The sequence below is a fragment of the Chanodichthys erythropterus genome, chromosome 21 (genome assembly GCF_024489055.1).
Source record: "Chanodichthys erythropterus isolate Z2021 chromosome 21, ASM2448905v1, whole genome shotgun sequence".
In the NCBI taxonomy this organism is placed as follows: domain Eukaryota; kingdom Metazoa; phylum Chordata; class Actinopteri; order Cypriniformes; family Xenocyprididae; genus Chanodichthys; species Chanodichthys erythropterus.
In genome coordinates, this window is record NC_090241.1 from 28,740,526 (window position 1) to 28,763,031 (window position 22,506).

The 22,506-nt window shown below is 37.2% G+C and overlaps 1 protein-coding gene across 3 annotated transcripts in view; it reads right to left on the reverse strand.

The window, feature by feature from the left end:
• Window positions 1–15,815, reverse strand: part of pdzrn3b (PDZ domain containing RING finger 3b) — a 97,555-nt gene extending 81,740 nt beyond the window's left edge. Inside the window, exons 1-4 of one of the 3 annotated variants that reach the window (XM_067373992.1) lie at window positions 13,688–13,777; window positions 12,816–12,868; window positions 11,437–11,523; window positions 9,215–9,322 (exon numbers count right to left, since the gene is read on the reverse strand). In XM_067373992.1, the coding sequence (XP_067230093.1) occupies window positions 9,215–9,322; window positions 11,437–11,523; window positions 12,816–12,848 (228 nt within the window). In that variant the 5' untranslated portion in view covers window positions 12,849–12,868; window positions 13,688–13,777. Of the gene's footprint in view, window positions 1–9,214; window positions 9,323–11,436; window positions 11,524–12,815; window positions 12,869–13,687; window positions 13,778–14,982 lie in introns of those variants that run through there. The other 2 variants (XM_067373991.1, XM_067373993.1) reach the window with 2 other exon arrangements.
• Between the last annotated feature and the right edge of the window lie 6,691 nt (window positions 15,816–22,506).

Here is a 22,506-nt window from a genome sequence, read left to right on the forward strand (position 1 = left end):
TAAACCATCAAATTCAGACCAGCCATGTGTCAACTGTAACCAAAGAGAAGACTCAAAATGTACTAATATTGACCTCACATTAGGTCTAGATCTCACATAGAGATCTAGTATGTTAGGATGGTTTTTGAGTTCAAGACAACACTTAAATCTCATCTGCAGTGAAATTCAAGAAAAAAACTTTGATGTGAGACACACAATGTTTTCACAAAATGTGCCAAAATGCAATTTGTAATGCAAAGCAAACAGATTACATTGCTCCATTTCAGCACTTTCGTAATTGTCTTCGATGATCAGTTTACACACTACCTACTGCTATGCCGGAACTACGTTGTGAAACAAATCTTACTGGACAAGTTAGATAAACTGTCGACATGTGTATAGCTAGCTACAAGAATGGTAACACACCTGGTTTAATGTCTAGTGGTGCAACAACGAACACTACATAGCTAAGCCACATGTTTGCATTGCACTAGCCAAGTATTCAAGTCTGCATATGTTTTTGGCACTGCAATAGTCATGTTGAGCACAGTTAAACCATATATCTGTTGGGAGGAAGGACAAAGAAGAGTAGTCTTGTACTTTGGTGAGTTATGACAGGAAATAGGACTTCAATTCTCGGCTTGGGCTGTGACGTGCTTGCTTTAATCATGAGCTAGCTGCTGAAATATGGTGAAAACCAAGCCTAAATTACAGAACAGGCATTCAATAAGTACATTTACAAGATCACTGTGGTTGTACATCCATAAAAAGAGGGAGTGAGCAGAAAATTACCTTTACATCCAAGTCTTAAAACAGGAAGACTGTGTTCATGTGTACTAATAAAAGTGGATGGATTCATAAATGATCTGACTCCCTAATACCATATTTGGTGAAAATCACAGACGTTAAAGATGTGTCGACTCAGATACCCAGCCACTAAAAAATTACATGTTTCCTTATATGCATAAAATGAAATAATGATTTGTCCATTCCTATTGATTTACGGTGATATACGGAGCCACGAGTTGAAAGCCTAGCGAAAGTCAACAAGTGGCCTTACCGCAGAAAGTGTTCTGTGGTAGCATTCTCTTCTTGGATCCCATTTTGCATTACAGATGGCTGAAACAATCCATAATGCAGATATGGTCTTTTTCAACATCCACCACACTTTCCTGACCTGGACAGGCTACATTTTCTCAGGTCCTGCTGAGGGCACTCAAAGTGGGCTGTAATTGACAGACCCGGGGCCTGGCCTGCATTACCGAGGGCAACTAGAAGGAAACGACTACCTATTACTTCACGACCGAGGGTCTGTTAATCAGCCTATTAGCGTTTAATTGAGGGTAGTTAATTAGAGAGGCTATGGGGGTGGGCGGCTTGCATGGAGGGTGGGGGGTTAACGGGGTCTGACTGTGAGAGCAGCTGGCTAGGCAACCTGAGACTATTGTTACTGATATGTTTACACAAGCCTGGTGATTGATTGGAAAGACAATTAGCCTTAATTATACCTGCCTATTCCCCTCTCCAAAATGTTTTAGAAGCTATAAATTATACTCATGATTTCTATATATAGGGAAAAGGCCTGCTGAACAGAATTCACATCACATTTACAGTAGGCTAAGCCAGAATTAGCAATGCCTTGACAGCCAATATCAAGAAGTTCTATATTGGGCTGAAAGGATTAGCGATACACTGTTATCTGACAGACGGGTTAATCTGCCTATTTTTGGGTCAATTTGAGATGAACAGCATCGGACCATGATGAAGTTTATCAGAGTTAACAGAGTCTAATATTATTGTTGTTGTGTATCTGCATGTCATTATACTTCTCTCTCTAAAACAAACACACACAATCATACATGCACCACAGGACTGTCCATTTTATCCATGCACTGCTATAAAAGAAGCCAAGACCAGAAGCCTATTATATCCTTTTTAAAACTTCCACTGGATTTAATGTCCTGTAATAGCTAAGTCAGCCATTCCAGTCAACTGGAAAGCAGCTCACTACTGGGACTAACTGTCGTGCTTGCCTATACTCCTTCCCCCTGCTCACTTCCATGTAGAAAAAAAAGACAGGGGCACAAATCCAATAAAGTCCTTGACAAAGACTTTCTTCTTGCCATCAAATGCCAAATAACATGTGATACTGCCCACGGTGTACTAACTGCCACCTCTGGACTGCTCTGTTGGACTCAGTCAAGTCAGAAATAACACAAGAGAACCTTGTGACACATTCCAAACTAAAGATGACATGTGCTGTGATATCTTAGTTGTCAGGGGAAGAAAGGTGGAGACTGGAGGTTGCAGGGCGGCCCCATGCTGGGTTGACCTGACTTCATGTCCCTGAGGAAACTAAGAACAGGGTCTTCTGATTCAAGAATGTCCAAGCTAGTCATAAAGTCCAGACTGGGACAGGTTAAGGTTAATGCCTGTTTTAGTGGAGGGTATCCTGGATGAGTTACAGTGAGTTACAAATTACAAAACAGATCAACATTGAATCAGTGTGGGAGTTTCTTAAGAACAAGTCCAGTATATTCATTGCAACATTTTCATAATTAACTACATTTTTCAACAATTCTCATTACTGTATTGCAAAAAAACAAAAACAAAAAAACATTTAGTACTATGTGTACTGTCTCTAATTTAAGTTCATTTTAATAATAATAATAATAATAATAATAATAATAAAAAAAAATAACTTCAATATACAGAAGTCAACATTTGAAGTGGATCAAAACCTTTCATCAAAGTTGTCCTAAAACCTTCTTCTTAGGACAACTTTGATTAACCTTTTTTGATCCACTTCAAATGTTGACTACTGGAGTTAAAATGTTGTATTAACTGTTAATAATCAATAAGGATAGAACTACAAAAAACAAAACAAAAAAAACAACACCTCAATAAAACAAATTAGGCCCCAGATGCATTATAATGAAAACGGTGTTGGGATATTTTTGTGCAAACAATATACAATATTGCACATTTAAAAAAAAAAAAAAAAATTGTCTAGAATAGAAGAACAGTCTTCATTTCATCATTCACCCAAGTAGCATTTCAGAAAGAATTAAGAATGACAGGTAAATTAAGGACAACCACTCCACCCAAAAAAAACAAAAAAAACAAAAACATCCTAGGGGACCACCAAGCCTACACCATTTGAAGTTAAAATAAATTTCCCTCAAAGACTCAGTGCATCCAGAATCTCCCTTTTTATAAAAACAATGGGACATTTTGTACATGTTTTCTTCTTCTGTCCTTCATTACAGCTGTCTGATCTACAAGGTTCTTCTTAATCATCAATGGACAAGAATGCTAACAACCTGAGTTCAAAAGGGCTGAGGACTCATCTGCATGCTAGCAATGGGCCCCAGACTCTTAACATATCTATTCAAGCTGCCACTCTTTTCATGTTGCCACTCACCCCTCACACCATTTAACGCCACATCTGACAGCGAGCACACTAAAATAACTGAAAGCACCATTGGGTGTTAAGTGGTGGACTATGGATAACCTTACAGCTATATAGAGTCAGTAAAAGATAAGGAACCACTGGTGTTACAAAACATTGCTGATACTACAGTTACTGTCACATGCATTATAAATATTTGATGCAAAACTAAAACAAGACAACTCGGTGCAAAAGCTGGATGATAAAAACATGACATGAGAAATTACATTTTCCATAGGTCTTTGTACTATAAAAACATTCTGCAAGTTTCACAGTTTAAAATGTCTTCCTCTTTATGATGAAAAAAATGGTTAGCTTGGATATTGTGGGATCTGTGACGTCACACGGGCAAATACATGCAAATTGCATATGACTGCCTCTAGATCAAGAATGAATCAATAATAATAAATAATAATCAATAAATGACAATTTTTATATTGACAATGTTTTCAAAACACTTACGTACAATAGCGACGGGTTGTTGCTACATTTTGCTATGCAATGACATTACCCAATCATAACCATAACGCCTTAAACAATCCACCCCTTAAAAATTTATCATTTCAGACAGAGGATCATAATGAGGGTTGAAAATAATCATTTTTGTACATATTTGTGTGCAATCCATCTCATGACCCCTTTAAAAATATCTGTCCAAGCACTCTCATATTCGTGACAAGAAAGGGAATGCAAAACTAGCCTTCAGGCAAGACCTTTAGGAAACATAAAGGCTAATTAAAAGTGATATTTAACATATACCAACAACACAATTATTAACAAAATCATTGCAAATATATCTCAAATCTCCCCACTACTCAACTCTTGTTTAAAGACAACTACTCTTATGTTAATGCAGGAGCTCTTGATTCTTTCAGATGGCAAACACTAGCTTCTCAGTGGAGCTGCATTTTAAAGTCTGGTTGTTGTTCAACCTCTGACCTTTGTCTGTTTGCAGGCTTTTACAAGGTGACATTTACAACCTGGTCTATCTCCATGACCTCTTCCTACTCCCAACACATCCAATGCTCCTGAAGACAGCCATGATCTACACTTGGATATCAAGAGACATGGGTTTTCCATGGTTTTGTGACAAAAACACATTGAAATCTGAAGATACTATAATAGCCATGTACAGTGTTCCCAAAACCCTTTAGCTTGAGATGAAATTGAACATGTATGTTAACTGTGGCGAACAGCATTCTTAAAGGTGGTGCATGTAATTTTGTTGAGGTTAAAATACTTTCTATCCCAGCTAAATGTTTAGAAACAACTATGAGTAAGCCATTTGTGGATTGATTTCCCAGACATGTAAACACTGTGACTCTACAGCACTTTAACATTGCTCTGTTAACATACCTCAGAGGTCTGAAATGTAAACCTATGGTTCAACCAATGGCGAGTGGCACAAGACTACCTGTTTTACCATACAATGGCTGACTGGGCTTCAGTTTGGGAAAAAAAACCTGTTTAAATCAAACTCGGCTACTACGTGTGAAAATTTTTGAACAGTGTGGAGCGCAAACACAGCACCATTTTTTCTACCCTTTTTACATCTTTTTTTATGAGAAAATAAATGTCTCCGGCGAACAAGGCGCTATTCATCCGCTGAATTATCTGAGCCTGTCTCTCTGGTGCTTAACAGGGACATCTGCCGTGACACTCCTCCATCGGACAGCCGTGGGAGATTCTACATCTTTACGGGCATGTCATGTACGTGCACATTACATCTTTGAGGCTAACATAGCCAAGAGAAGATTAAGAATACAGGAATATTATGTGATTTTCCCAATTCACTCTCAGTAAGATGTGAGCAATTAAACATTCCTTCACTTTCTATGAATTCAGGCAGTGAAATTTATTTGAACTCGTTCATAAGGGCCAGATGATCTGTGCAGTGTGTTCCTGGCTGGAATTTCTCATGTTCGCTCAGTGAGTCACTCATCACTGCTGCTGTCAGGAACATGTGCACAAAGCCCGCTGAATACCGTGATGGCCCTGCTCACCCTATGACACAAATTCACACGCTCCGCCTGGATGCTCTCAGCCGAGATGCTGTCGCAACTCAGGAACGCATTGTACTGATCAGTAGATGCTAGTCACCCAGAGTCTCTCGCTTGAATGGTAAACAGCATGAAATTGACTCAAAGAGGTTTTGGCGTATCTTTGGTAAACTAGATTTTTACATTTTCTGAAGAAAATGTGAGTAAAATTGCAGCCATTATGCTACATTTTTAATATGTGATTGTTAAGACGCTCTGAGACATTTCTAAGTTGTTACCCTAGTGAAAAGTAAATATACTAAAATGTATTGAAATACATTTATGCTAAGTATACTACTATAAATACATTTACATTTATGTACTTAATATAAATACCCTACAATTGTACTTTTCGTATGCTAAACTGATATACTTAAAGTCTGCTAATTTGGAAAAACTAATTTTGTACTTAATGCACTTTAGTTATGCGGAAGTAATGCTGAGGTCCAACTAAAGATAAGTATATTTGATTGTTCTAAAATGGAACTATTGCAAATATGCTTTAGGTGCACTTTAAAAATCTTGCATTTAAAGACTGATATTATACAGTGGTATACTATCCTTACTAATAGTGATATTAAAACATATTTTAGGCTTAATATTAAGAAATGTGCATTGTGCAAAAAAGTACTACTCCAAATAAAGTTTAACTGTAATATATCAGTAAGTTTCAAGTGATGTGTCACTAAATATGTTAATGGATTTGTAGTATACTTAGTATGAAATAAATGTATTTTAAATATATTTTGGTATAGGGCTTGTTTGTTTGTTTGTTTGTTTGTTTTCCACAAGGGTACTTACTGGCCAAAGTTTTAAAAAAATCCTTCTCCTTCTGGCCGATACCAATAAGTCAATAATTATTGTCATGTCATGGCTGGCAAGCAATAAATGGGTGATATTAAAATTTTATAGGATTTCATCTAAATAAATTAGAAATAAAATCACCAAAATAATGTTTACATGCTAGAAGTAATGTACAGTAAAAATTTATATCATTTGTAGATTTGCTTAAATTTAACAGTGTTATTAAAGTTGCACTACATGTATGACTTTTGTGTTCAAATATTATCAAATTTATACAATGAGCAAGTACATCATGAATCTGAATTTTCCAAACCATGTTTTTGTCTTATCCTGAATCACTATGGTACACCTATAAGGGTTTATATTCTGACTATTTTAGACAGGTCGGGTCGGCACCGCTGACCCATAAACAGTAACTCCGGATACAATATTCTTCTTAAGATGCATGCAGTTTTGTTTATTAACCACTAGAGTGCCAAAAGTTCCATGGTGTTTCTTTAAATGACGACATGACAGATAATGGCATTATGGCAAATGTAATCTGAAATAATAAATTATGAGAAATGAGCATTATCAAATAATTTTCCAATACCGATGGACTTTTAAAAAAGCTAATATTGGCCGCTTACCAAGATGGCATTGATATCATAATCTTATATCTGCAATAAGCTGCAAGGTGCTAAACCTCAAAATGAGGTCATTTTAAATGATTTATCAGAGCACACCATTATTTTTCAAAAATTGATTTTATCTTTAATCAAAATCAGTTTCCTCCCTCTTTCAACATCTCATCTCTTCTCTGATGACATGTTTACTGGCACGAGGGCAGGACAACCTGTCACTCGTGTGAGAGATCGCTGCAATAGCAAACAAGAAAAGACTATTGCAACTCCCATTTCATGCACAATTGCCAAGGAATACATGTGGACCCAAATAAACTGGGGGGGGGGGGAAAGAGATAAATGTATAATCCATATGATGATGGATGAAAAAGTGCTGATGTAGCAAGAGAGACAAAAGAGTGCTGGGACCTGGAGGCTTCCAGAGGCATATATTTTAAACAGCAAACTCCAGCTGAGTCTAACTCTCATGGGCTATAAAGGATGAGACTACAGGGTGTTGGTTTAGATACGTACAATTGAAATTACAATGGAAACAAAACTGCTGTAAGCCATTTTGCACTAATTCTTCCCCTGTGATTGTATTTCTACAGAAAATCATTTCTCAAGTCAACATAATTAAATATGTGATACCACCTGAGGTGCTGACGTAAGGCTAGAATCCATATTTCGATCTCAAAGAGCACAAAATTACCTCAGGTGTCAACGATAGCCAGAAAAGCATTATTACACCCTTTTCAAATGGCAGAAGCATTAAAAGCACCGATAAATCTCCCGAAGGAAGCAGAAAACGTTATTCCCAGGTACACATGATCCAAATAGACTGCACAGGGTGGGAACAGCTTTACATTGTGGGAGAGAGTTTCTGACTATAAATTTTAAAGGTTTACTCAATAGACTGACCTAGGGCTTTGTGCTTCATGTTCCTTATGTATTTACATCCTCTGGCACGCATGCTGACTCACCTTAATTATTCAAAAGACAAAGACAAAAAGTGACTTTCTAGGTCTAGTGCCATCCTAGAGCAAAATATCTGGTTGAAAAAGCTTACTGCACACTACAATGAAAATACTAAACCAGTCACCGATAACCCTTCTCAAATATCTATGCATTGTTAAGTTGATGTCCTTTTAAAAAAAAAAAGAAAAAGGAAAAAAACAAAACAGATGTAGGTGACATCCACAAAAACCACAAGGAACACTCTCAGATATCATGGCAAAGCAGCAGTTGGCATGCTAAGCACAATCCAAAGCTTTTCCCCTCCCTCTGGCCCCTTCCTCCAAGTAAGTCATACTAGCACATTTCCGCCCAACGCATTAACCAATCTGGGACCACCCCCCCACAGAAGTGAGGCCAGTTTAGTGGTCTTAAGTCACCAGGCGCCGGCTGCATTACTGTCGCTTTTGGTGGCTCAATCTATCCATTGTCTCAAGGGCTTACGGCATATCTAAACGAACAGGAGAGTTTAAGACACTTACAGCAAGCACACTCCATGTGGCTGCTCTTAAAAGTTAGTATAAAAGCAGACATGACTTCCTCATACATACCAAATATACTGAAGTCACGCGCAAATTAATAAATCTTGCAACCAAAAAGTGATGTTGTTAACTAACTCTTGAGGGGAAAAAATCTTGCGGCGAAAGCTACCATTTTGGTGAATGATGATTTGACTACATGAAGTGAAAATATTTACATTAACTTAGCTAAACAATTGTACAGACCCAGGCCATATTTATAACACCCTACAGCGAATTCAATGCATCCGTTGTACCATACTTGTGTTTCATGCCGCTATAAAAGCAACCTTTGTAGGGCTGACTTTCTGTGCACCCTCAAAAGTGACCACTGGGAACTTTTGGCCTTTTTAAATAGTCCAGATTTTGTTCCAAGGTAAAAAAGAACCTTCTGACCTGATGCCAGCCAGGATTCCTTTATAAGTCGGTAAACAGCATCTAACAAATTACACTGAACAACCAAATGCAGACTTTCTGAAATAATCAGAGATAAAGTTTTAAACAGGAATCTTGTAAAATCAGTTACATCAAAGCCATTTTCATGGTATAACATGCTTTAAATATTTTATTTAGGGGTTCAACATGGTTTGTACAATGGTTCCTTTCAGGATGAGCTATAATTGGCAAAAAACAATTATAATCAGCCATGATTGCGACATAGGACAGGATATGCATTACACATCTCATTGTGTTTTGCACAAAAATTCCATAACTGTATATGTATATCAAATATGTAATGATTGGCTCTTATTGTGCCACTGTGCCTTGGTTAGGCAATGGTATCAGGCTTAAAACAGAGGCACTTACCTCCATTATCCTGTCATGGATCTGCAAACCACCTTCTTTATCCGCCGGTCCATTCTCCACAATCTTCGACACAAAGATTCCTTCATTCGAAGTGCCATCTTTATTATCCTACAATCCAAAAAACAAGGCAGCAATATTCAGCGAAAAATAATAATAAAAAAGATCAATAAAAAAATCTGAATTACTATCCAATTAACATTTTAGTAAGGATTACAGATGCAAAATCACTTTTACTGCAAAAAATAAAATGATCAACAAAGAGACAGACTCCCTTAAAGACATCCAAAACACAAATAATTGTTTGCAGGTGTACAAAGCAATGTGCTCCATTGTTCAGCTTCTCTGCAAATACACTGTCCAATGAAAAACATATCGAGTTTGTGAGAGATTTAAGGTGTTAAGAGACTAATAAAAATACGCTCACCATTCATTATATGAAAACATAACCTGGACAGGAAGGTTATATCAAAGCCTCAGCCAAAATATTGTTGAACCCACCTCTCAACCACATCAAACCTCATTAACTCTGTGCCATGTTGTGTGACACTGTGCTGTAATTTTTAATGGAATACTTGAGAAACCGCAGGAAGTCAAACTGTGAACTCTGCAGTTAATTACAGTAAGCCCTTCCCTCTTCCCTATTACAACAACAAAAACAACATCTTTATTTACCAGAGGATCCTATCCCTTTCGTTTTTCATTTTTACAATAAAACAACATGAACTCTGTTCCAAATGTAAGTAACAAGTAACAGTACACAAATATTTGCTAAACCAAAGACAAAATACTTTAAAAACTACAACAAAAAATGTAAATACTAGTGCTGTTTCAGATTGATTAATCGCAATTCATCGCATGTAACATAAAAGTTTGTTTACATAATGTGTGTATATATACCGTATTTATTTATATTATATATGTGTGTGTGTGTGTGTGTATATAAATATAAAAATATACACACACACACACACATATATTATGTAAATGCAAACTTTTATGTTAGATGCAATTAATTGTAATTAATCGCTTCGACAGCAACATTTAAATACAAAACATAGTCAATTAAATATATAACGTACAAATTGCCTAGTTAGTTCAGTGATTGACTAATTAGAATCAGAGAGCCATGTAATACAAATACACAAATAGTCCACACAAATATTGGGTAGCTACTAAAATTCTAAATTTAAAACTAAAATTTCTTTCACATTATTGACAGAGCTCGTCGCAATGCATTCTGGTATTCCCATCTCTGCGAATGATGCTGCCTCATATTTTGGACAAAATAAAAAGATGTAGCTTCCTACAAGCCTTTGCACCTATGTCATTTTAAAATGCTACCTAAGTGGGCAGGCCACTAAGTTTTAGAAACAGATCTAAGGTCTTACAAGCAGACCGGATGGCTGGCATGTCAAACATTTGCTAGGGAGGGGTCATGGCCACGTTGAAGTAGTTGTACAGTTGCTAAGAGACGCAGCCATTTGTGTCACTCATTAGTGACTGACCTCTTCCACTTTAGCATAAACTTAGCCATAGCAATTTGTGCTATATGCTATAACTGTGGTGTGTTTTTATAAAATAAATAAAGCCTCGTCATTGTGACAAGGCTACATCTGGGTCTTTAGAAGAAGCCCTGGAAACTTGGCTCTTGTAATAATTTTCCCCTTTGGAAGATTTTGCTGCAAAAGTCCAGTTCAGACCAAAGTGCGTCATATTTCTATTTCAGACGAACCACAAACAAACACTTTTTAAAGGGTTTGGTGCTCATTCACACTGATATGGATACCACAACTACCACTTCAGGGTGGACTGCCGTACCAAAGTGGCACTGTGTATAAAAGATATAATTTATGTCTGTATTTTCCCAGTTGCAATTTCCACTTAAATTGAGTCATCCAGTGACACACTGAGATTCTGAAATAACCTGACAGAAATTGAAGGTGTCTGTGTCATATTTTGTTGTTTATCATCATAATAATTTGTGTTGGTTAAGACTACTTCAAGATCTAGTAATGTAGACGTGGCATGAGGCAATCTAAGGATTTAAAAGATATTTAAAATATGATTGATCTGAGATTTCCAAACATTTCTGTTAGGAAAAACCTTCCAGATTTCCTTTACCAAACCTTGGGGGTTTATGTGCCCTGCTTTGGACAATCATGGGCTGAAACATGAAATAAATTGAGTCTAATATATGGAGGTGCAAATCTTTCTAAACTTACCGCACATGGCCTTCCTCCAACGATATTGAAGCCTAAAGATCCAGACTCACGATGGAGTATAGCCGTGACACTTTTGGTCTCTCCACCCTGAAACGAAGGAACAATATAAATGGCCCCTTAATTCACTCATACTTGTCTTTAAAACCTTGTATTTATTTCCATTCGGGAGGTAGAGCTTCCAAATATAATATTTCAAATTAGGGATGTGCCTGAAGCCGAATACTATGGCTGTGTTCAAAATCGCATACTTTCGAGTAGGTACTTATTTTGAATAAGTAATAACTTCACGACTGCTAAAAAATATGTTCTATATTGTATGAGTGTGTAGTATGAATGAAATCCGGACGTGCTACATTCGCCATGTTGTCATTATGTGACCTACCAGTGTGTCTCTTCACTGCCATGAATCCTTAAAAATCCTCTCCTGTGGCCGTATGGGATAGTAAAGTGCCCATCTTATGTATACTTCAGAATCTCGCTGAAAGTACTATGTCATCTGGGTACTTTTTGCCTACTCTTTTATGAGTACTGTGAATTTGGACATACTTTTTTTTGTCACATACTGTTTTTCACCTACTATATAGTAGGGAAGTATGCGATTTCGGATCCAGCCTATGTTCGGAAAGGAAATGACGCATTCTATGGAGGCCCTAAACGGACATGGTGATGGAAAAAATACGAGATGGGAGAAAAAAATATATTTAAATGGTTTTGTGTTCCCTCACAATGATATAGTTGAGATGTACTGTAATGTAATTGACTACCATAGCAAGCCTAACCATGTCCCTTTAGAAGCTGCATAAAATGCGTTAGGCCTACTCATTTTCCGTGCCTTTCTGAATTCAGATTTAGGCTTCGGACACATCCCTATTTCAAATCTAACCCTTCAGGGTGTGTTTTTATAGCACAAGCTCTTAAATCATCCGCAGGTATCACGGTTTACATTTGACTGTGACCAAAAGTGGTGTGTGACCAAACAAGTACAGAGGTACACCTGTTACAATCATTAAACATCATGTTCTGCAATCTACATAATTCATCTCAGCTTAAAGCATCTTGGAAAAGGAGCTGTCAAGTGGCCAGCGGCTTTAAGGGTTAAGCCCTTGTTCCCTGCTCATTTGGCCAAGTATATTAATACATTTCCACAAACGGCTCTCACAACAGATGAACGGCGGAACGTGGAGAAACGAGTGTAGTCAGCATTTTATTCCTCACTTAGGGTGCACTGCATAGGATCAGCGACTAAAGCAGCTGTCATTTCTGTGTGCCACAGAATACAGTCTAAATATAATACAGACATCAATGGCATCCATGTACAGTGTCCTCTTTACTATCTTTGCTGAGTGTATGCAATGTACGTCTCCTAGTGAGGAATGTACCTCGCTGGACCAGGTCATGGGAACAAGTCCCATAATTCCATGGGAAACAATGTCTGTAGAAGGAAGCAACACCACTTAAAATAAATGCACATCACTGTTGTTAAACAATATATAATAAAAATGTCCAATAATGTCAGAGGACAACTCATCTAAAGAATAAATTCTCTTGAATTGCAAAAAACAAAACAAAAAAACAACAACAAAAAAAAAAACAATGCATAATTCATGTTGAAATGCTATAGTGGTGATACAAAAATTCTTGTGTTATGATTTTTTTTTTTCCTCCAGAGCAGCTGGATCAACAGCCCAGCGTTCAGCAGACAGGCCCAATCCTGCAAATGTCAGCTCCCCATCATCGCCCTCCTTTCCCAGCCCTATTTCAACTCGCTTGAATGATGAACCATGTGATGGGAACAGCAAGAGAGACTTCATTCCCCAGCAGGAAGGCAGTCACTGGCACTAAGACATCATTCAGAGCCCATAAACATGCTCACTCACTGGGAGGTTGCCTTAGGATCTCATGCTCCTTCATAGAGCGGTCAAGGGAGGTTATCTGTCACAAGTGTAACTCACTGACATTTTTCCATGCTCTGATGGTTTCCTGAGGTGAGAATATATTATAGCTAATCTGAAGGGCATCACACATGCCAGAAGATGTCATAGTACTTGATTTAAGGAAAGGCAAGGACATACAGCCCAAACAAAAATGTGCCCAAGTAACCTTTTTAGTGCCAAGAGTACACCAAAGTACCACAGCATTATCATGGTCCCTCTCAAGTACTGATAAGTTATAAATAAAATACTGTAAATTATTACCTCAGAATTTAAGTATGCTACCATTATTAAGTCTAATGTGCAAATATAATACCTACATTGGAAATTTTCTTGGGTTTTCCCCTCAGTGACATAACCTCAAGCAGCTTTACTACCCAACAGCAGGACACAAAGTTTAATGTAGCTCTTTAAACGTCTACAAATAATGTAGCACAATATATAACAAAATGTTTTCTATACTAAAGCCCACACTAAACTAGAAAGTTCAATTAAAATCAATTAAGTCTACATTGCAAGGCAACTAGCAATGCATCTTTCAGGGCTGGAAGGAATCATAGCAACAGCAAACCCCCGAAATAAAACCTTTATGCGCCCCGCGTGCATCATAACGGACATAACGATCGCATTAAATATGAACAAACAATAAAAGCTAATAATAACAATAACAACAACAACATAAATTCCCCAAAAGAGTCTAAATAAAAACGTCTTAGGTTTAAATAAGATATGTTGTGAAAAGCAGCGCGGAACGCTCGAAGCTGGGTTTCTTTCAAAGTGGATTGAAAAACACGGAGTGTAGCTGATGAATTGGTACACTGAGCGCTGAAGGAAAACGCCCTTCCGCTCCACTTATAGACGTCGTTCCGGGCCAGGGTTTACGTATGCTAGTTGCTTGGACTACACGCAAAGCTTGGCTTTGGCCTCTTTTGGAACTATTTTTGTTGGCGGAGATGAAAAATACCAATTCACTGACCAATATTTGCATGAAACGTAAGTCACTGGATATTAATTAGTTGTTTCTAAAACGATAAAAGCAATCACACTCGCAAGCTCGCAATATCAACACAGGGCTGTGATTGACAGCCTCTTTCCTACAGCCCAATCACAGCTGATTTCAGTACACTGAGTGATATAGCCTAAATGAAAGTCCATAACGAGTTTAACTCTAAACAACATTGACTTTAAAAGTCAAAATAAATAGATGTCCCAACACTTAAACGAAAAAAATATCAAAACCACATTTTGAAACATTTCTGAGAAAACTGGAACAAAAATCAATAATACTAGAGAAAGAGCTCATTTGCAGGTACTAGGCCTAAACAAAAAGACCTTCAATTTATGGAAACGGTCAGCAGTAAAGTTTACCATAGTAACCAGTTTCCGCCAAAATATCATAATTAGTGCTGTAAACCCGCTATAAATTATTATGAGATTCCATTCAAGCAGTGCAAGAAGCTTTCAGAATCGTTTCAGACTGTTTGTGTGTTATTTATTTAACGATGGTTGCCAATGCTGCGTTTTACCATAGTTTTATTGTAGTAGTGGATCCTATGGTTGCCATAGTAAAATACTTGTAAGCGTTATTAAAGTACTGTCATGATTGTGCTCTTACCTTACACGGTGGAGAGATACTCTTGGACAGCGAGTCAATCCTGGCGCTGTATTCAGTGAATTTCTTCTGATACTTCAGCGCTGTCATCTGAAGCTCGTTATGAACAGCCGACAGTTGAGCCAAAAGTGATTTCTCTCTTTTAGTCGATTTCAGAGCTTGTTTCTTCAGCTCCTTATCCAAGCAGACAACTTTCCCTTGCAGCGCGCCGTTGTGCGTTTTGAGGGCTTTCAAACAGCAGTGGTTGTCCAACTTCTGCTCCTTATGAGTGAGCATCAATCCGCATCCACTCTCGCATATCCCGACCGCTCTGTAATCACACGATTCACGCATGTGAGCATCCATATCTTTAAGGTTCAGCACCTCGCTGCAGCCCTTATTCCTACATTTGGCAGGGGAATAATCGCACATCTCCGCGTGCTCCGCCAGATGCTGAAGTTTGACGATCTTCTCGCAGCCCCGCGCGTGATTGTCACATTTAATATCTAACTTTAATATTAAGTTTTTGAGAGGGAGGACGTGGTTCAGCTCTTTGGTGGAGATCCTTTGGCATTTGACCGGGCAGCTGCTCTGCTGAACAACCCACGGCAGCACACAGCCAGCGCAGAAGACGTGACCGCACGGGGTAGTGAGCGGGTCCTCCAAAACTTTATTACACAAGTTGCATTTGAAGTCTGGGTCCACAGCCCCTTTGAATCGATCCAACTCAAATCCCATTTTAAAAAAAAGAAAAAAGAAAAAAAAAACAGAACCCGGGCTCCCACAGAATAGCACAGGGGTTTAATCGCTCTTCGGACTAAGTCATTAGAAGAGCTAAGAGAAACTGAGTAGACTAGTACGAGCACTTCTACTGACTGAACTAATTGCCTGAGACTTCCTATGGGGGAGAGAAGTGTTGCAGATTTGGGTACCGTAACTATCTGAAGAACTGCGCACTCAACAAGTTGATCAAAAAGTTTTGACACTTAGACCAAACTTAAAATGTATGAATGCTGTTCAGTTAGATAACAAAAAAGGAAAGTGGCATTTATACAAAAACCATAGTGCAAGCACACTTTTCAAGTGAAAAATTTCATGAAAAGGTTTAAGTTTAAATGCTTTATAAAACAGTATATTTGGGGGGAGACCAGAGCTAGTTGTCAAACTTTTTACCACAGTAAATATTTTTCAGTGTTTTTTTTTTTTTTTTTTTTTTTTTGAAAGTCATTAAATTTATGATTTAATAATTATGAAATGATAATTTTTTTTTTATTTATTATTAAATTTATTATACTTTGTTATTGTAGGATTTGCACAGAACCAAACATTATGAGATCCAGATTTTTTTTATAATATTTGAAATATTAAATAAACTTTAAAATAAATTCTATTGTACTTTTAAAAAAATCATATTGTATTATGCTACTATTTTATTTTTTTATTTTTTTTTTTGCAGCCTATAAGATTCTTATATTCTTAAATTCTTTCATAATTTAAAAATATTGCTAATCAAACAGTTGACAGTAGCCATTGACTTCCACAGTAGGAAAAATATACTATGGAAGTCAATGGCTACACTGTAGAAAAGAATTGTTGGTTTAACTTAAAGTTATCTGGTTGCCTTAAAATTGAGTTGAATTTTGAGTTCATTGAAATTAAAAAAAATTAAGGCAATTGGTTTAATCAACAGAAACTAAAAATATTATGTTATCTTAACCACATTAATTTGATTTGACAAAAGAAAAAATGTTCTGATAACAAATCATGAGAATATGTTTTACAGTGTACCATCATTTTTTAAAACATATTCTTTTGTGTTCAACAGAGGAAAGAAACTCTCTCGTCACCATGAAGTCAAAACTGACAATTCTATTTTTTTTTAATGAAATATTGCAATATATCCATTTATTATAAATGATTGCAAGAGCAAACCACAACAACCCAACAATCCAAGTCCCGCCTTACTTTCTTGAAGCTGCTTCACTTGTATATATGTCACATTTGGAAAGAAAATACTATTGTAACTTCCATTTCATGCTGACTTTAACTCAGCTGTTGTGAAGTTGTCAGCTTTTAAGATATAGATTGTTTATGAATACACATAACCGGAAAAAAAAGCATAAATCACAAAATAAAGCTGGCATGTGTTGTGTTCTTATGCAGAGCAACTGAGAAGCTTACAGATTTCAAACTCTAAAAGCCCCAAAGCTAAAGATGCTCCCTCACATCCCATCAGTTTGCATGAGTGGCCAATGATGCCTCTTAGGGGGAAAATAATCATCTGTCTGAACAGTTTTCTGATAAGTAAAAGGGAGCTTGTGAGCGTATGATTTGCCTAAAAATGTGTATTTGTGTCCAGTGTATTTTGTGTATAGAACAACCTGGAGTTTAAATACAGCTCATTTAAATAAGGACATTTTCCATCTCGGTAGGAAGTAGCATGGTCATAAAAGCATTTGAATTGTAAATGACTGAGAGCCACAGACAGGGTCACTGGCAGCTATGTGCAGTGAGGGGACAAGAAAGGCCTTTACTTTTGCAGCTTATATCTTTTGTGAACAGCGTCCATCTCTCCTGCTTTTGACTGATCTGAAGATGGGAAATTCTTTGCTTTTGCTCATCAATATTCTGTGAAATCAAATTTCATTACTATGCCGTAACAAAATGATTCAATCCACATGTTCATTATTAAATAACAGAACTCCCAAGTTCATTACTGACTTTAGGGTATGGGGAAAAATTAAAGAAAATGAAAGAAATTAAAGAACATGTTTGCAATCACACATTTGTGACTACTTTCTGCTCTTTAGATGGAAATCTGTAGTTCAGAAAAACAAATGTAAGAGAAGTGGCTCTGTAATGTGATATTGCCACTGATAGAAACTTTAAGTAATCCACTTATTACTTCAAAGCAGTCAAAGATATTGAATCAGCATCATAAAAGAACTATAACAAAGTGTTACGTATGTTACGTTCCGAAAAGTACAGCCGACACAAATTAATTTATCTTCCATTTTATGTCTGTTTTTTTGAGGTTGCGAAAAACAGCACTGGTAAATTGCCAAGTATCTCAAAGAAAACAAAAAGATCTTTGATAAGAGATTTTTTTTCTCCTGTTTTCAAAATCAGATATTAGCCTTGATGGAGTGTTATTAATGTCTCAGCCTTAATTTAACCACCTGCCAAACTATTATTCAAACGGATCATGTGCAACCAAATGATTACATTACAGATGCAGAGTTTGGATACACATCATTACGTTGTAATACGAAACAGTCAGAATAAACGATAGTCGCTGATGTGCACTTACCAAAAACATAATCCTTGAAAATAAAGAAAGAACTTGAGTCTTGTTTATTTGTTGGCTGTGGCAGAGAACAAGCTATGCAAGGTTAAAAATAAAGATAATTTGTGATAAGACTTGATCCGGCTCTTAGACTTTAGGCTGTATTGGATGTTACTGAGCCATTTCTCATGCTCTACATTTCTTCCATCTTAGCTCACATGTCTAGAGTCTTTCACCCCACCCTTCTGAATCAGATGAACTCATCTATTTAAGTCAAAAGAGACCCTAAGAGAAACCATTTGTCCAGTGCCAGTTTAAAATATTCTAAAATATCAAAATATGTTGAATGCATCTTTTCATAATGTATAGAAACATTTTTGGTGGCCTTGATGGCTTGATTGCTTTTTAGTGTTGGGAAAGTCACGTTTAAAAGTAATGCGTTACAAAGTTGTGTCACTTCCTAAAAAAGTAATCTTATTTAGTTACTTTTGGTAATGCGTTACATTACTTTTTGCGTTACTTTTTCTCATCTGGACTGGTCTTGCTTTTTTTATATTAACAAAAAGTTCTATTTTTGGCAAATGTAAAGGCCCTTTCACACCAAAAGAGCAAATACAAAAGGAAGTGCAAATTCACACCTGTACAGTAGAGGGCGCAGCTCAAACAAACCCTTCAGCTCTGCTGCCATTCTGGATCGCAGAATAATATGATGCACTGTTTTTCATTGTTTTGAGGAATTCTAAATCTGTTTTGTGCAAGTGAGATGAGTAAATGCTCACATTTAGTCTACAACTACAATAACCATCATGTTCACACAGTGCACATTGTCACACAAAACCTCTGCAAATACTGCTGATTTCTCTCAACACGCATGGGCACAGCAGAGTTGTCAGTCAATATATGGGGAAAACAAGTAACTTGAGTTACTTATTTGAAAAAGCAACTCAGATATTTTGATGTAAATTTAAAAGTAATGCATTACTTTTCTAGTTACTTGAGAAAAAGGTAATCTGATTACGTAACTCACGTTACTTGTAATGTGTTAACCCCAAACACAGGTGCTTATACTGAAGAGTAAAATAGGGCCAATAAAACAATGCACAGATTGCTTTGCAAATCTGTGATTAAAACATTGCCTTGAGCTGCAGGAAAGTTAACAGCTCATTTGGACTTCATTTAAAATTCACGTTGCTATATTTAAAGGTGCAGTGTATACATTTTAGCGGCATCCAGCGGTGAGGTTGCAGACTGCAACCAATGGCGCTCACCCCTCCCTTTTGAAGCAAAAGAGAGAAGCTACGGTGGCCGTCTGACCAACACAAGACAAAGATGTCATCATCTGAGACAGCAGAGAGTATGTTAGCAGTCAAGCAATAAGGTTTCTTCTTACTTCTAACAAAGAACGGTCTCGGCTTCTAATAAACAAGAAGATTACTACTACTACTTCTTCTTCATGTGTATTCAATGCAGTGGCGATGCAAGCGTCCTCTAAAAACATGAATGATTTAGAAGAAGGACAACATAGTGACTAAACACGCTCTGCAGAGTGTTTGTCCGTTTAGGGCTGCTGTAGAAACATTTCGGCACAAAATGTCGACTTAACATGTAAGGGGTCCCCCCGCGGTGCATGTAGATAGAAATGGCTCACTCTAAGGTAATAAAAACAACGGTAAATTATGTAAGGTCTTTATACACCACTGAAAAAATAGTTATGTATATTACATTGCATTTCTGTCAATAGCCCTTTATGAGCTTTTTTTTTCTGGATTGTGCATTAGTTTGTATAAGACTTTATTTCCTTTTTGAAACAAAGCTCATGCTTTTGAGTCCAGGAATAGACTGAGAATTTCTAAGCCCATATAGTAAATTCCTTGTGTAGAAAGTTATAGGCTTGTAATCACTGAAGCTTTTATCTAATGCTAGAGGGATACAGAAAGGTCTACACTGCTTTAGATGAGGGCTTCATTTGGAGCTTGGATGCCAGCCATACTACAGTCATCACCACTCTGCTATAGTGAAGATATGTCAAGACCATGAGGGCGATGTGGGATTGCACGATCTTGTGAAGACTAATTGCTTTTCTGGATATACGTTTTCATCCTGCATTGTGATAGAGTTGCTATCAAAGGAAAAAGAGAGCATGCATACGTGCATGTGCATGTACATATGCGTGTTGTTCCACGTGCCTGCATGCATACGAGTCAGTTAAATGTAGTTGAAAGCAACTGGACTTAGTTATCCATTCGTTTTATTTTATTAGGTCTGTGGCCCTCTGCTGTTGACCCCAATCAGAGACTGTTAGCGGTGAGCCCGTTTTGAGTCCACCTGAGGTTGAAACACAGATGTTTCCTATAGTCTGCTGCTTTTTCCTTGACATTCCTTCATATTCTCGTACCAGTTGCGGGTTATTATAAAATGTCTGGCAATTGTCTGTGAAGTTTTTCAGTCACCCAGGTCATCGTAGAATCATTTGAAAGGAACCAGTACAGTAACTGGCTTTTAAGGATTACTGTAGTTCACCCAAAAATGAAGCACCATGTTTTGGGTAAACTATTCCTTTATATTCCTCATGGACATCTTTAGGGTCTTTATGGTTTGTATGTATACTCTGTTTTGCAGTGGGAGTTAGACATGTCCATACGGATCTTATGGTGACCTTGTGATCTTGTTCTTGTGAACTGGTAAGGGGACGGGCCTTAATGCAGCACATGCAAGGCCACACATGTCTCCTGGAAGATGTTGATGACAGATGGTGTGAGCAAAACTTTTCATGAGAGCAGATTGCTCAATGCTCACCTTTACATTTCAGTGTTTATATATACAGAAATGTGGAAATCAGCACTTAAACACAATGTCAAGTAAAAAGGGTTTAAACGCTTTTTTCAATGTTTAAAAATACTTATACTTGTCTCTGCACATTAAGCTGGGATACAAGTAAGCCAAAAGTAGGTTGATTTCTTCAAAAAAATGTAAACACTGTGGCACTGTGTTTTCAAAATATTGCTCTGTTTGTTCAATCAGTCTGGCCCAGCAACAGCAGTTCAACCAATGACGTGAGTTTGAGGCAGAGTCTTCTGATTGTGTAACCAATGGGAGATGAGGGAGTGCTCTGTTGGTCGACATTAGTGGAGCAGATGTAGACACTACAGCTTAAAGGGATAGTTCACCCAAAAATGAAAATTCTGTCATCATTTATTTTGTTCCAAACCTGTCTGAGTTTCTTTCTTCTGTTAAACACAAAAGAAGACATTTTGAAGAATGTCGGTAACCAGGCAGATTATGGTAGCCAGTTAATTCACTGTCTGGTTACCAACATTCTCCAAAATATCTTCTTTTGTGTTGAACAGAAGAAACTCTTACAGGTTTGGAACAATTTGAGGGTGAGTAAATGATGACAACATTTTCATTTTTGGGTGAACTATCCCTTTAAGGAGGTTTTCAGGCATAATACTTTTGCTTTTACAGTATTTCAGATGAGTTTGTATCACAAGTGTGTGACCAACAAATTATTTGCTTACAGAAATTCTCAAAAGATTCACAAAGCTTTCAGAGACTATCCAGTCAAGGCTAACAACAATACAACGCCCAAAAAAAATTATTTGTTGGGACATATGTGAACAATCAAAGCTACATTAAATTCCACTTTGTATAGAAAGAAACAGAAAACGTGCCTCCACCTTTTGTGGAAACCACTTGCTGACAGAGCAAAATCAAGTCTAGAGGGAAATTAAATTCAAAATACATTCTTTCTGGAAAGACTGATCCAGAACTAACCAGATGGAGAGGGTGGTTAGGAAACAGCTGTGTTTTAGAGAATAAGAGCGAGGGGAAAAGATGAATAGCATCCTTTATTCCTTAGAGAGTTTAGCGATGAACCTTAAGTCAGACAGAGATGACATAAGTCTTACGTTAGTCAACTTCATTGTTGATGTAATGCAGGAATACAATAGGTCCTGGAACTCTGGACCCTCCTCCACAATATCTTTCATCGGCGGAGTGGGTCTGCATTCGATCTTGTATTGAATGCTTTTGGCAACTGAGCTAGCATAGTGCATTAGCCACAGAGTTTCCCAAATAACAAGTGTGTAATATTAGAAACAGATGACTTCTTTTACAAAGCCCAACTGCTCGAAAACAGAGCAAAATAAGAAAAACAACTGAATGCTGCAGTGTTAAAGGACATTGTTTTGATACATCCCTGAGAGACGAAACAGAAAGAATTGATTAGGCTTGTTTTACTGTGTGGTCTTGCATCTGTTTCT